Source organism: Bos taurus, chromosome 7 (assembly GCF_002263795.3).
Source record: "Bos taurus isolate L1 Dominette 01449 registration number 42190680 breed Hereford chromosome 7, ARS-UCD2.0, whole genome shotgun sequence".
Lineage (NCBI taxonomy): Eukaryota > Metazoa > Chordata > Mammalia > Artiodactyla > Bovidae > Bos > Bos taurus.
The window spans coordinates 57923653-57940016 of record NC_037334.1 but is presented as its reverse complement, the minus strand read 5'-3'; the positions used below and the strand labels follow the sequence as shown (position 1 = coordinate 57940016).

Below are 16364 nucleotides of genomic sequence, written 5' to 3'. Positions count from 1 at the left end.
GAAAGTGAAAGTCACTCAGTCATATCTGACTCTTTGCAACCCCATAGACTATACAGTTCATGGAATTCTCCAGGCCAGAATACTGGAGTGGGTAGCTGGTCCCTTCTCCAGGGGATCTTTCCAACCCAGGGATCAAATTCAGGTTGTCTGCTTGGCAGGCTGATTCTTTCCCGACGAGTCACCTGGGAAGCCCAGATGTATAGGGGAACTCTGCTCAATTTTATGTGGCAGCCTGGATGGGCAAGGGGTTTGGGGGAGAATGGATACATGTATATGTATGGCTGAGTCCCTTTGCTGTCCACCTGAAATTATCACAACATTGTTAATCACCTGTATTGCAATACAAAATTAAAACTTAAAAAAAAAAAAAAAAGGTGGGTATGGGGAAGAAAAGGAAGGGAGATCCAAGAGGCAGGTTAAGAACTTGGAACTAGAGTAGGGTTCCAATCCCTGCCCCTCTAACCATCAGCCTTCCAAACTTGAGAATGCTGTTTAACTTCTCTGGGCTGCCATTGCCCCTTAGATGAAGATACTGAAATCACGGAGTTGGAGTGACAACTAAATGACATGATATAAAACATAAAACACAGATCCTAGCAAAGGAAATGTTTAATAAGTGAGGATGATAATATCAATTTAGGAAGAGACATACATTAAGGGGCTTGTGCCATACCTGGCATGCAATCAGCCAACTAATGGCAACCCACTCCAGTACTCTTGCCTGGAAAATCCCATGGACGAAGAAGCCTGGTAGGCTACAGTCAGTGAGGTCGCAAAGCGTTGGACATGTGATTTGTAGCAAAGAGTCGCTCATGACTGAGCGACTTCTCTTTCTTTCTTTTCTTAAAGAAAAACTGTAATTTTCTAAACTCTGCAATACTGGTATTTTTCTGAGACTGAAATATCTTGAGGCCAGGTCAGTAGCCAGTTCATTTCAGTGAGTCTCCTGCATGACATTTGCATTCCACTCCCTGTAGTCACTGTGATAAAGGAATGTGCAGTCAAAGAGTTTTCCATTAAAGACTGACTTCCTGGAAGGGAGATCTACAAATCACTTGGAAAGTTTCTGGCACCATCACCTGGGTCTGGCCATTTACAAAGTGTCTATAAATCTTCCATGGGGCAGGATGAGAGTGTGGGGTGTTTTTTATTCCCCCCTGACAGACTTGTTTCTTTCTATAAGATATTAGGAGTAATGGATAAAGTTACCCAAGAAAGGCCATAAGGAGGTCAGGCTACCCACCCACGCGGAAGTGATCTTGTAGTTGTCGCATCATTTTAAAGTGAATACAGGTGAGCAGTCTTCTGCCTGGTAGGCAAATAGGAGCTAATGGACCTTGAGTTGTGTAGCAAAAGGAATAAAATACTTTCTGCTCTCTGCTTTCTTTCTTTTTTTCCTTTTTCAAAAGTAAAAAGGAGAGGAAAGAGGGAAGGATGGAAAGGGCGTAGGGAAAGAAAAGAGGAAAAATTGGAAGGAGAAGAGGGAAGGACAGAAGAACTAAAAAGAAAATCAAGAAATTATTTTCCTTTCATGGTGATCACGTGATCTGAGATGATTTATGGGAGAAGCACATACAATTCTAAATGTTTTGAGAATCCTGTGAAACCCTGTATGAACGTAGAGTTTCAATCCATTTGTCTTCCTCTCCATGTTTTGGCTCTGGGTATGAATTGAACTCGTACAGGTTTTATTTCAGCTGTTAGCGGTGGACTAGTCCTAGTTTCTGGTTTGTTCTTCATGCATTCATTTGCTAACTCATTCAGCAATTCTACCCTCTTCATCTCTTCACCATTCATTTCCCCCTGGCTATTGAAATAATGTTCTCACTGGCATATACACATGCTGTTGTTCTGATGATCAGACAAGAACACTTTCTTGACCCAACTGTCCATCATCTTCCACATCATTTTCTGTTGTCCTGCAAAACTCCTTGAAAGAGTTGTCCACAATCACTGTCTCATCCCTCTCCTCCCGTTCCTCTGAAACCCACTGCAGTTGCTTCACCCCCACTATACCCTAGAAACTACACTTGCCAAGGTCAAAAGTGACTTCTGTGATTCAGATCCAAAGGTCAGCTGAAGCCATTTACCTTGCCCATCAGCTGGGTTTGACATTACTGACAGCTCTTCCCTCCACACTTCACTTGGCATCCAGAATACTAAGCTTTCTTGGTTTTCCTCCTACCTCACCAGCTGCTCCTTGTCTTTTTACCTGATTCGTCCTCTTCTCCCAATTTTTTTTAGCTGTTGGAGTGCCCTTAGGTTTAGTTATTGGTCCTCTTCTCTGCTTTTACTCCCCTCACTCCTGGAGATCTCATCCAGTCTCATGGCCTGAAAAATACCATCTGAAAGGCTAATAACTCCCAACTTTCTATCACCAACTCAGACCCCTTTCCTGAACTCTAAACCCTTATTTCCAATTATCTACTCAGTATCTTCAGTTATATACTGCACATGCCTGAAACTAAATGTCTTCTCTTCCCCTAAGATGGCTGCTTCACCCACAAACTTCTAATCTCAGTGATGGCAATCCACCCTGCCAGTTGGTGAAAGTGGAAACCTTGGAACCAACCTTGATTCTGCTCCTTCATATGCCTATCCGATCCAGCAGCAATTCCTACTAGGTCGGCTCTCAATATACATCCGCAGCGTGACCACTTCTCCCCACCTTCACTACCAACACCTTGGTCTGAGCCGCTGTCATCTCACCTGGATTATCACCAGGATATCACCTGGATTACACTCCCTGACTCCACCTCTGCCCTCTACAGTCTGTTCTCAGCACTACAGCCAGATTGGTACTTGTGAAATATCAGACGATGTTGCTTCTCTATTCTGTACCTCCCAACTGCCTTCCATTTCATTTTTTATCACTTTTTTTAAAATCAGAGTGAAATGTACATAACACAAAATTTACCATTTTAACTACAGTTGAGCCTTGAACAGCTGCAGGGATTAGAGGCACCAACCCTCTGTGCAGTCGAAAATCTGGGTATAATTTATGGTCAGTCCTCCGTATCCATGGTCCCTCTGTATCTGTGGATTCAAACAACTGTGGACCATGCAGCACTGTAGTATTTACCCCTGAAAAAAATTCATGTATAAGTGAATCTGTGCAGTTTAAACCCATGTGGTTCAAGGTTCAACTGTATTTTTAAGTGTAGGTTAGTGGTATTGGGTACATTGACATTGTTATACTCATCTCACTTTCAGCAAAAGCCAAAGTGCTTGCTGTGGTCTGCAAGACTCTACATTATCTGAACCTCTTGTGTCTATTTGCTTGTTTTTCCCCGTTGGCACTGTCCTAGCCACACTAGTCCTCTGACACATGTGTGTTCCTTTCTTCTCACCATCTCTTGCCTCTGTCTAGAGTGCATTTCCTAAGATATCTACATGGTCATCTCCCTCTCCTCCTCCAAATCTGCTTAGGGAGGCCTGTCGAAACCACCCTATTTAAAATCTAAGCCTCCGTCTTATCTCAAGTAATCTTAATTCCCCTTACTCAGCTATATTTGCTTCCCATAATACATAACATATGATGCAATTTGTTATGTTTCTTGATTATTATCTTTTCTCCACAAGTGGAATGAAGTTCTATAAGGACAGATATTTTTATCTATTTGATTAATTGATGTATATCCAACCTAGAATAGTACTTGACACATAGTAGGTGTGCTCGGTGAAGATTTGCTGAGTGAATGAATAGAATGATGAATGAGTCTATCAGTGTTTAGTCTTTTCTGAGCTTTCTATGTTTTGTAGTATTCATTGGTATCTAAACTGCTACATGAACATGAAATTGAATATAATGGATTTTCTACATATCCAGTTTTCAGTGGACAGAAAAAAGCAGTAAGGATGTACTATAATGCCTTTGCCTGATGAATATTTATTCAAGATTGGGTCATGCTGATGAGAAAAATCAGCACGTTTATTTATTCTGTCTTTTACTATTTGCCTACTAGGTGTAAAGTACTCTATTCAGTCTTTAAAACAGGGACATTATCCAAAAGAGAGTAACATTTTATTCTAATTTTCAAAATACTGCAACTCCTAGCCAGAAAGAGAGGAAGGGTGGGGAAGAGGAATAGAGAGGAAAGAGATGGAGATGGAAAGAGAAATACTGATTCACAAAATTGTAAATAGCACATTTGGTTCTGAGACTTTCCATTATCTTTGCTGAGATTATTGAAAAACCATCATAACATACTACCTTAGGAACTGTTAGTAGCATCTTTATTTTGCTTGACATAGAAATGTCATACTTTAGAAGGAAAAATCTGAAAACATTTTTTATTCTTTTCTTTAAACTTACCTAGAATTTAACAAAGGGACATAGTACATTTAGTGTTAATTTTGCCCTTTGGAGAAATACAGGAGATTTTTCTGAATGCAGAACTATGGATGGGATGTGAGTTATCTTAAGTTCCGGTAGTGACTTTATATTGCCCTCTAGACCAAAGCCATCAATAGGATTGTTATTCTGTTGCTCAAAAACTTCATTATAGGGTCTTTGAACAACCTATTCTCCAACATTATTTTGCTGTATCCCAATTTAGCACTACCTCCTAGTCTGCTAGGGAGAAAGCTCCTTGAAGGCAAAAACCAGGTATGTATTGTTAGCATATCCCTGGCACCCAACCCACTGATGTGCACATAATAGGTGTTCATTAGAGTCCTTGCATCTCAGACCTAGTTGCTCAAAATTCACTTGCTACTCCGTGCCCTCTCCCAACTAACACCCTATCCCAGAACCCTCTGTTCACCAACCCATCCACTCTCTTCTCTTTTTACGATTTATAGAAACCTGCCAATGCTACAGACACTTTGTAGGACAAAACCTCTTCTTTACTGATCAATCCATCTTGTTCTAAAGTTGTACAATACTCACTGTTCCAAATAAGAGCTTCCCCTTGCCTCACACTCCTTAAAAATGTTTCTTACATTCATCCAGCATAAATATTTTGCTCACTGATACTTTGTTTGGGGTTATCCATCTTCTATGTGTTGGTCCACTTCGACATTGGCTCTTCTGGCTCTCATTCAATGATCAATTAAAGGAAAAAATTAAGAAGCATCTATTTTATACTAAGACACTAAGCTAGGCACTGGGCTTTCTGGTGATGAACAAATTCCTTATGGAGTTTATATTTTAGAGCCCGGGAAAGGCATTTAAAATGGTTCTGTTACCATTGTGATAAATGGTAATGGTACGCAGTGATAACTGATAGAGCAGAAGTACAGGGAGCTAGGAGGCTGCATCCCACAGGGACTTGTCTAGGTTTGGGGAGAAGTCATGCAAGGCGTCCCTTAAAAAGTGACATTAGAGCCAACTCACAAATTCCTTTATCTCCCAAAAGGCAGGTACCATGTCTTTCTGAGTTCAGAGCATCTGGCACAACAAAATTTTTGGTGCAAGACATGCCAAGAGACTCCAGTGCCTGCCCAGGAGCTCCTGTTCCCCCACAGATGTGATGGGCTTTCTCATCTTGGGCCTGGGGTCCCACTGACTTTGAGGTCAGTGCTAGATGATCCCATACTGTATACATAATAGATCTGAATGACTGACAGAATTTGTATCACCTGAGCACTTAATTACTCCTCTGCTTTCTGAAAGAGTAGGTGACAGATGGTAGACACCTTTCCAGCAGATTCCACTGTAAACCACACAGGCTTGAAGGCAAGTCTGGACTGCTACCGATCTCCCACTGGCTTTCTCTGTACTTAGAGGACTTACAATTTTTCAAATTCCTTTGCCCTTTAGCCAAGTTTTGTTCCACCACCAGAAAAGTCTCTCTTCTCAGTTTCTGTGTTACTGGAACTTGTTTTGAATGAAAGGCAATCTCCATGAACCCACATGTCCTGGGTTGTCTCAGACCTGGTTAGTGCTAGGGATTTGGTCAGTGTGGGGAAGCTGTGTGCATTTTAATGGGAACAGCATGACATTCATTACTCACCTGCTTCCTACCATCTGGATTTTCACAGCTCAGCAAGCATAGTGGGCTTACTACACATTAGCTGGGAGAAACTTGGCTCCAACAGAGGATATGGCTAAGTCCATTTGAAGTCATAATTTTATGATGGACACCATGATAAATTGCAGGGGGAGGCATTCTATCCCAGTAAACTGATTTCATATTTGAATGGTAAAAAATTAATGCACCATTTGCCACACAGGGAAAGAGGGAAAAAACAAACACTTCAATATTGGAAACTAAGTATGTAGGAAGGAAAATTGGTTGTATGATAGAGGGAAATGAAAATGTGAATGTGAGAGTTTGTGCCTGGAGGTGGCAGGACAAGAGATCATTTTTTCCAATTCAATGCACATTAATAATCTGGCCCTGTACACAGTGCTATGGGAAAAACAAAGATGGAAAGCCATGTCTATTAGTAAGCATTCAGATGCACATAGCAAAAAGTCTATCTTGCAGTGGCTTAAACTGCTAGGTATCTTTTGTTTAACAAGTCCAGACTTAGGCTCTCCCTATGGTAGGCTTTTGCAGTTAAGTGATGTCACTGGGGACATTGTCCCTTTCTTCCATCTGTCATACTCAGACTCTTGGCTTGGCCTTAGACTTAGTACCTCATGGTCACGTGATGGCTGCCACAGCTCCACATATGGCTACATAGAACCACATCCAAAGTAGTATTATACAAGGAGTATGTCAATGCAGCCAGAAGGCTTCCCATCACTTGCTTGCTTCCTTTTATTCTGGGAAGAAAAATTTTTCCCAGATTTTTTGCCTCCCTGCCCCCCAAGAGACTTTTCTATGTGCCCTATTGGCCAAATTTGGGTCACATGGCCATCCCTAGCCAGAGGAGAGGCTGAGAAGCAATTGCATTTTCAGCCTCTACAGTGGGACAAGCAAGGAAGAAAGGCAGTGAAGAGGAGCAGCCAAACAAGAGTATTAGCCATAGCGCACTCTCTGCCCTTCATGAGCTTGGTCTTCACAGGTCTGACATTTAAACTGTGCCCCTTTTCCAGCACTGTGCTTGTGGTTAAATAGGAAGCACCAGTTGTGATAAAGTCTGGGGAACTGGGACTGTTAGACCCTTCTACTTGTATTCTTTCCTAGAAGAAGAGGATTACCAGTGCCAGACTGAAGTTTAAACCAGTATACACAGAATTAATTATATCCAAATGAAAGGGAATAGATCCAGTAGCTGAAATCCAGACACCAGTTAGGTGACAAAGGAATCAACTCTGGATCCAACAGAATGTGTATATTCTATATACTAGGTCAGTATAGCAAACATGTGACATGTACAGCCTTTTTACTTGCCAATGCCCATGACAGACTTGACCAATGGATCACAACACTCTCCCACCAAGCCCAGCTATGACCTCAGTCCTTCTCAATGGGCAGCTTCTGCCAGTAGATCAAAATTGGTGAGCAAGATTAGATGCATTTGTTATCACTTCTCAGCACTTGCTATTTACTACTATTGTCACTAGGACCGTGCTAAAGGAAAATGACAAGTAATGTCAAGTTAAGAAGTTAATGCTACTGAACCAAGGACTCAGATAGCGTCCCAATTAAAGGCAAAGGGGCATTTGAGTCAGAGGGCAGAAAACCTCATGCATAAACCTAGTTTGTGATATAGGTTAATAAAGATACATTGATGAATTGAGCTTCCCAGTACTCTAAAAACAAAATTATAAATAGTGATAATATCTAAGCAATAAGATGAAAAAATAAAATCTGACTCCACCTAGCTAGAAAATGATCATTGACTAGAAATTGAATGGAGCCATGTGTGTAGAGACCAGTAGCATTAAGCCTCTGTATTTATACACACTCCTTTGGAAGCCCTCATTTCACTCCCATAATCTTATTCCTTTTTGAAAAATTGTTCCTATAGAGAGGCAATATGAAGGAACTTCTTAGGAGGAGGGTGATTAAACTGTTTTGTCTCATGACAGTGATAGTGGATACACATCTACATGAATTTATCCAAACTCATAAAACTATATGCTGCAAAAAGTAAATTTTATTATATGGGAATTAAAAAGCAAATTTTTAAAAAGTCACTGAGGTGGATGTTAAAATCTTGTATTCAACTTGAAAGTCAATTAAAATTGCTTAAAAGTTAAAAATTGTTCAAGTATTTATGATTAAGGTAAAAAAATTAGAAAATACTGAAAAATTAGAAGGCTATAAAAGAGTAAATTTAAACATCTGTGTCCTACCCCCAAACAATATCATTTTGTACTTTCTGATAGACTTTTTCCTATGATTATTTGTGTGTATATAAGAGTTGATTGCTCTCTTTGGGGGATATGTCATGTTATATGCTAATCATCATTTGATATTAATGGAAGTATATACTACTTTGTGTATGTGCACAGTTGCTCAGTCGTGTCTGACTCTGTGACCCCATGGACTGTAGCCCACCAGGTTCCTCTGTCCATGGGATTTCCCAGGCAAGAATACTGGAGTGGGTTGCCATTTCCTTCTCCAGGGGATCTTCCCCACCCAGGGATCAAACATGAGTCTCTTGTGGCTTCTTCATTGGCAGTGGGATTCTTTACCACCAAGCCACGAGGGAAGCCCATATATTACTTTACCAGTTTTGAAAAAAATACATTTTAAAATGTAAATACTTTACAAAATTGAGATCATTTTAGGCATAGTATTTTATTACCTGACTTTTTAAAATTTTACATTAACATCTTTTCAGTGTAACCATTTTGAACACAATCCCAGTAGTAGAGCAGTTCTTAGTCTTCTTTGACCAAAACCAGACTTCCTTTCCCCCTGCCATTTTGATACGAAGTATATTCCAGTGTACTATTTCAGTTATCCATAGAAAACCTATTCCAAGAAAATGGATGCTGACTTTGGACTGTGAACCAGAACCCAAGGAGGAGTCCACAGTGTTGTGAAGATGGAAGGAGTTGTTTTAATGCCCACTGGGGAGTCTAAGAATCCTGTTTAATTTAATGATCCACAAAGTCAGGGCCAATCTAACTGGAAACCCCTGTGCGCATGACAAAGGCTCTACAAGTACCCTCACTGCAGGAGCCACTGCAATTAACCCCAGCATTTCAGCCTTGAAGAGCGCCCCCAATCCTTCTCCACGCAGATTTGCTGGCAGCTACTGCCATATTGCCCCATTGTCATCAGCTGGGAAACCCGTTTCCCATTCTTGCTGGTATCTTTGCCCTGGCAGAAGAAACAGCAGACTCTGCTAGAACGACCTCCTTGTCAGGAAGAAAGCCAAATATTGCTCGCCCAGCACTAGTCCACTGATACAAGTACCGTATATGACCTTACCGTATTATCTCCAGATGTTTCCAAGACGAAAGATAAAACATGTCATGGGCTCTGAAGGCTAAATTGTATTACATTCTTATTTTAACCCCTGTGATGGATGCTGAGAGGTCAGTGCTAGTGATGTGGTCAGTAAGATCTTGTCCTATCAGAGGACTTGGGTTTAGGTCCTAAGTCTACACTGAGCATCATTTCATCAAAATAGTCACCCTGCTATTGAACTATGCAGCGCCTAATAATTGTAGTCAGCCCTGGCATTGCATAGACTCCAGCCTAGCTTGGTACCAGGGGAGTCTACGGCATGAGCAAGAGGATCAATCCTTCCTTCTCTTCAACTTCACAATCACGTGCATATAAATGCCAAGTCAGCTTCTATTATTCAGGTAAATGGAAATTTTATGTGTGAACTTGTTAGTCTGGAACCTTTGAAGGATGGTGAGATTGATTTTAAAAAATGAAAAACTCGATTTGAACAGTGCCTATTGAGCTAGAAATGGGGTTACCAGGCCACCATCTTGTGGAAATTAAATCAGCACGAACAGATGTGGAGCAGGGCAAACGTCATACTTCCCAGGGCTTCCTTAAAAAAAATCATGTTAACTACACTTGACCTCTATAACTGCTTTTGGCTTCTGCTTTTTGTTTTTAGTCAAAAACATGCACTTCATTCACGTCTTTATAGAACAGAGAGAAAAATGCTCAAGTGTATAACTTTTTGCATAATAACGTGACTCAGCTGCACCCTTAAGAAAGTGAGTTGCGGTGACTACTTATGATTTAAAGGCAAAACGTCCCGTAATCAAACTTGATGAATTGAACTTTAGTTGAACTTGATGAACTGACTTCTGTTGACCAAGATTTCACAAGACCTTATTGTCTCTGAGTTTGCTGGTTTATTGTTATTGCCATATCCTCTTTCTGTACTCAACAGAAGTTATGTTGTCTTGAGCAGTGTATGTTTTCTAATTTACACTGCTCTACCTAGAGCATGTTGCAAGCACAAGAGCATTGTATCCAAAGTTTCCCTGTCTTGAAATTGGAATGTGGGGTGATTCATGAGTTTTGCATCAATTATTAAACAGTCATAGATGAAGATACGCACAAGATGGATAGGGCAGTAAAATACTCTGGTTACACCTATTAGCTTAGCCATGATAAATGAGTCAGGAAACACGAAAGTTCAAAACAGGTATTAACTTGAGTTGCCGTGGCATATGTTTTGAAGGGAAGAAGACAATACCCAGATATAAACAGCCTAGTATACAGACCACCTCCCTGGCAGAGTTAAAAGCAAGGTAAGGACTTGGCAAAAGACTAAGGGATTTCAGCATCCTGCCATGCCAATCAGTCTTTCTCTGATAAGTTTCTCAAGGGAGACATAGCACAATGATAACACTTGGAAAACAGAGGAGGCATTTATATACCTCCTTATATATATCAGGGGACAAACCTGATTGCCCATAGTGCAGAGTTCTAATAATACTGCCTTGGATCACATGGCTTAGACTTGAGTTTGAATCCCACCTTGATTTGACCCATATGCATCTTAAGAGAGTGAAGACGTTTTCACAGAATCCAGGCAAAAAGACAACATGCATGTCATCCTTGGGAGACTGAGTTTTGTTTCCCTTGGAGTGACATTTTCTTAGAAACTGAGCCAGAGACCAACCTTAGAAAAAGTTACTTACCTCTCCCTTCCAATACTGAGTGTCACCAAAAGGGAAGACTCATCTCTTAGTTCAATACACTGGCCCTAGAACCCATGTAGAACTCCAACGTCTGTGTTCATGTTGCTGGTGAGAGGAAGGGCTTCAGATGCCCTTAGGCAGAATATTGGGGCTTTCCTGGTGGTTCAGTGGGTAAAGAATCCACCTGCAATGCAGGAGATGTGGATTCGATTCCTGGCTTGGGAAACTCTCCTGAAGAAAGAATATGGCAACCCACTCCAGTATTGCCTAGAGAATCCCATGGACAGAGGAGCCTGGTGGGCTACAGTCCATGGGGTTGAAAAGAGTCAGACACAGTTGAAGTGATTTAGCACACACACCCATACACGCAAGCAGAATCTTAGCCCTGAAGACATAAGCACAGCACTAAGTCCCAAGCTGGGGCTCCCCATCACCCTCCCATTACTCCCTGCTTCTCTTTCCCTCCGGGAGGTATCTGGCTCATTTTTTAGTGCCTGACAGAAGCCTGGAAGTGAAAAGAAACAGCAGTGTCTGTTTTAGCTTCTCCCCAAAGCCAGGAAGCTTGGTGAATAACCTCTTTGCTAGCCACTCACTGAAAAGCCAGAGCAGCCACTAACGTGAGAAGTCTCCTAACACTAGAGTGTTTCTCAACCAGGGCATTCTGAGGCAACTGGAAACATTAAACAGGCTTCATATCCCCTCTGTACTTGAGAGTGCTTTGCTAAGACATGCAAACTCTAACAAAGGAAAGTGATCGATCATTCACTCAAGGTGACTGGCTTCCCAGCCTTGCTGGGCTCACCTGCTCCTCCTCAGGCTCTTGTTCTAAAAACGGGTCTTCTAAACTTACATCAGGGACTGAATAGCCGTGCAGTTTATTTTGTGTTTCCTTAAGGTAGTGTTCATTTGGAGGGCTCTTCTTGAGTGAATGGATGGGATGTCCAGTTGAGATTGTCGATAAGGAATGGAGTGGCCTTTTCTGGAAGGAGCACTCTAGAGACTAGAAGTCAGAAGCGGGTGACCCACAAACCATTTTAATCTGATAGACAAGCAATAAATGCTGGAGAGGATGTGGAGAAAAGGGAACTCTCTTACACTGTTGGTGGGAATGCAAGCTAGTACAGCCACTATGGAGAACAGTGTGGAGATTCCTTAAAAAACTGGAAATAGAACTGCCTTATGATCCAGCAATCCCACTGCTGGGCATACACACTGAGGAAACCAGAAGGGAAAGAGACACGTGTACCCCAATGTTCATTGCAGCACTGTTTATAATAGCCAGGACATGGAAGCAACCTAGATGCCCATCAGCAGATGAATGGATAAGAAAGTTGTGGTACATATACACAATGGAGTATTACTCAGCCATTAAAAAGAATACATTTGAATCAGTTCTAATGAGATGGATGAAACTGGAACCTATTATACAGAGTGAAGTAAGCCAGAAAGAAAAACACCAATACAGTATACTAACGCATATATATGGAATTTAGAAAGATGGTAACAATAACCCTGTGTACGAGACTGCAAAAGAGACACCGATGTATAGATCAGTCTTATGGACTCTGTGGGAGAGGGAGAGGGTGGGGAGATTTGGGAGAATAGCATTGAAACATGTATAATATCATGTATGAAACGAGTCGCCAGTCCAGGTTCGATGCACGGTACTGGATGCTTGGGGCTGGTGCACTGGGACGACCCAGAGGGAGGGTAGTGGAGGGAGGAGGGAGGAGGGTTCAGGATGGGGAGCACGGATATACCTGTGGTGGATTCATTTCGATATTTGGCAAAACTAATACAATATTGTAAAGTTTAAAAATAAAATAAAATTAAAAAAAATAAATAAAATTCATAATCAAAAAAATAATAATCTGATAGACAGGATTATATATATATTTTTTAATGTCATGGCACTCAAAAAAAAATCATTTGTTGCCAATATATAAAACTGAAGAGATTTTCATGTAAAGCTCAGGGTTTCCAGCTTCTTTAAAAAAAAAAATGACATCCCGTATTTGTGGAATCTAAAAAGAAATTATACAAATGAACTTATTTACAAAACAGAAACAGATTCACTGACTTAGAGAACAAACTTATGGTTACCAAGGGGTGGAAATGAGGGGAAGGGGTGTTAGGGAGTTTGGGATGGACATGTACACACTGCTATATTTTCAATGGATAACCAACAAAGACCTACTGTATAGGACAAGGGACTCTGCTCAGTGTTATGCGGCAGCCTGGATGGCAAGGGAGTGTGGGGGAGAATGGATACATGTATACGTATGACTGATTTCCTTTTCTGTGCACCTGAAACTCTCACAACATTGTTAAACAACTATACTCCAATATAAAATAAAAGGTTTTTTTTTAAAAAATCAGAATATCTGGCAACACAGGTAATATTTCATAGTCACAGTTGGCTTGAGCCAAGTAGCCACTTGTCTTTTAAGAGCAGATGCAAGCTTCCTACTTCACCTGATTTCCTTCACTCCCCATTCCCTCGTGGCCCTGTAGGATTTGAATCTGCTACCACGGGGGTCAGTCATCTAAGACGCCAGAACAGAAATCATGAATTATTCTTTTAAATGCGCCTGGCTTGAAAGTGCTTATAGGTTATCCCTTATTCTTTTTTCTTCTGCACAAAGAATGACCATTCAAAACATTTTCATGTATGGAAAAGGACAGTTAGAAGCAAAGTGGAGAATTTCACACTACTTACCTGAATCAATCGGGCATATAAAGAAAATCCTGAAATGATGATATTAAAGTAAGATTTCAGATTTGAGTTATTCAGGGGTAATTGCCTTAGTTTTCCAGCTCACTGTTTCCCCTTCGCTTTCCTTACATGGACACAATCTTCAGAATGTACCTCTGTCAAAGGCCACAGTCATAATTCCCCCGCCTCCTTTTTTATTTTTTTTTTAACTCATTTGCACTCTGGGTAGTGATTGTTGGAGCCCTGTGGGGGAATAATTGAAGAGGAATTAACCTCTGACATTTTTCTAAAAATAGCCCTAATAAATCCAATCATAGGTAATTTACCTGTCCATGTTCCTCCAGGGATAACCAGTATTGAAGAAAGGCTTGGCAGGCTGGCATTCCTTCAGCAATTATCTGTGATCTGAGTTCCTGGTGCCTGTGTATTTTCTCTGTTTAGAGATATACAGTACAAATTTCCCTCTCCGCTCTGACCTCGTGACCCTGTTTTCTCAGCACCTTTCTCCTTGCAGTAAAGCCCTGCTCTTCCAGAAGGGTGTGGTGGGCTTACCAGAAAAGGGGGAGCATTTCCAGGGTTCCTTTTTGAATTTCCAACTCCTGGAGTTTCCCTGATAGTTTCTTTGAGTTGTGTCCCTTCATTTTTGATGTCTGAGCTTCAAGCATCTCAACCCTGCTCATCAGCCTTCAGTCCTCGTTTAGATTCCACAGCTGAACCCCATTTGGGGAAGTTTCTTGGTGTAGAAGAAAGGGGGATGCAGAAGGCCATGGGTGGGAAAAGAGTCTGTGGTTGGTAGAAATTATCAAAGAAAATTGCCATTTCCCTGAGCCATAAGGAAATTCATTTTCTATTCCCCAAAACAAAAGAATCTGAATGTGCTTTTTCCTTTTGTTCTCTCCAGTTGTTCCTAGAGACCACAGTGCAGTGTGGGCATCTAGGAAATTTACTTCCCCAAGTGCCACTTCTAGTGGCACTTCAAATACAGGACATAAAATCCTTGTACATTCCACTGCAGAGACAAAGCCCTAAGCCCTTAAATGCACAGAAAAGTACGTCTATTATCTATCGTTTGCAAGTAAGTGTGCAGTTACTTAAATTGCCTTTGTCTTCTTCTTTTCAGCTGACATTATCTCTACGGTAGAATTCAACCACACGGGAGAATTACTAGCGACAGGGGACAAGGGGGGTCGGGTTGTAATATTTCAACGAGAGCAGGAGGTAAGTGGCAGTGAATGCAAAATGCCCATTTTCTCTTCTTTTTAAAGGAGGCCTCCCACTGTTTCTTAATCCTCATGTGTCGCCCTTAACCTTGCTGCTTGGCTTGCAAACTAAAAACTGCCAAAAAGTCATTAACATCAACAGTTGCACAGGCTCACAAAAGCACCTGGAATTAGAGTCTTTTCTGGACAAGGTCTTCCTTTCCAATCCTGGGTACTGCACATTCAAAACGACCTCACTTCTCTGGATCTGCAAAATTCCACAGGCGCTTGTAGAGTGTAACACCTCCTTTCTCAGTAGGGTTAACTCTCTTGGATATAGAAATTCAGGGACTCCTAACACAATACCTGGGATAAAAGATATAGCCCTTCCCCAACAGATGTGAAAAGGATAACTTGGGTCAGAAAAGAAAATGTAGCTCCCTCTACCAAAGCGAGTGAAATCCCAGAAAATGACATCTGAGCAAAGAACATGGCTCACACTTTAATATGTGCATGCATGCTAAGTCACTTCAGTCATGTCCAACTCTTTGTGACCCCATAGACTGTAGCCCACCATGCTTGTCTGTCCATGGGATTCTCCAGGCAAGAATACTGGAATGGGTTGCCATGCCCTCCTCAAGGGGATCTTCCTGACCCAGGGATCAAACCTACATCTTTTATATCTCCCGCATTGGCAGATGGGTTCTTTACCACTAGCACCGCCTGGGAAGGCGACACTTTACTATGGATGACATGAAGTTCCCTGCAGCTGAATCCTCTATGCCTTCCAAGCAGGAGCCGTTAACTCCCAGTGAATCTCTAAAAGCCCATTTCTTCCTGAGACTTGGGTTCCACTAGGAATCGCTTCTCTTTTTCATATAAATTGAGTTTTTTTGGGGTGTCTGCTTCTGCTCCATCAGAACAGAATTATGGCCCAATTTTATTTCCTTGGCCTCCCCTGGCATGGTCCTGAAGCTTACAGCAGGCCAGTCTGTGTTCAAGTGACTCTCCCATCTGCTACTGCCTGCCTCGGAGATTCACCCGGTGCTGCGTAGTGGGAGGCCGCCCGTGTGGGAGGGAGGCTTCACAAGAGACTTCCCTAGCAATTTAAAGCCTGCTTTATGCCTCAAAGCCATTTGTGTTCCATCTCCCCTCCAAAAAGGGAAGTCTCATTTAGAGGTGATATATTTGGTAATTGCACATTATTTGCAATTAATTTCTATAAGGGCATGGTAATCCCTTGGGGTTCTATATGAATTCAAGTGTTCAGCATTAATTCAGGCACCCAGCCTATTCCATTGGCCCTGGAAACACGAAAATGTGGTTGGCAAGTAGAAACTAATAGCTCTTCGTGACCTGGAATTTTTCCTGCTTTTCTGGAGCTGCCTACTGCTAATTGGTCTGGCACATATTCCACACACTTGACAGTCTGATTTGGATGGTAGCAAATCAAGGCTCTTAAAAATTTATTGTTCAGGTGGAC

The 16364-nt window shown here is 41.5% G+C and overlaps 1 protein-coding gene across 14 annotated transcripts in view; it reads left to right on the top strand.

The window, feature by feature from the left end:
* Positions 1-16364, top strand: part of PPP2R2B (protein phosphatase 2 regulatory subunit Bbeta) — a 509482-nt gene that overhangs the window by 365665 nt on the left and 127453 nt on the right. For all 14 annotated transcript variants that reach the window (NR_073586.1, NM_001272085.1, XM_059888050.1 and 11 more), the window contains one exon: positions 14803-14900. Coding sequence is in view for 12 of the 14 variants with exons in the window: in NM_001272085.1 (NP_001259014.1) it covers positions 14803-14900 (98 nt within the window). In the remaining 2 variants the exon portion in view is untranslated. The remainder of the gene's footprint in view (positions 1-14802; positions 14901-16364) is intronic.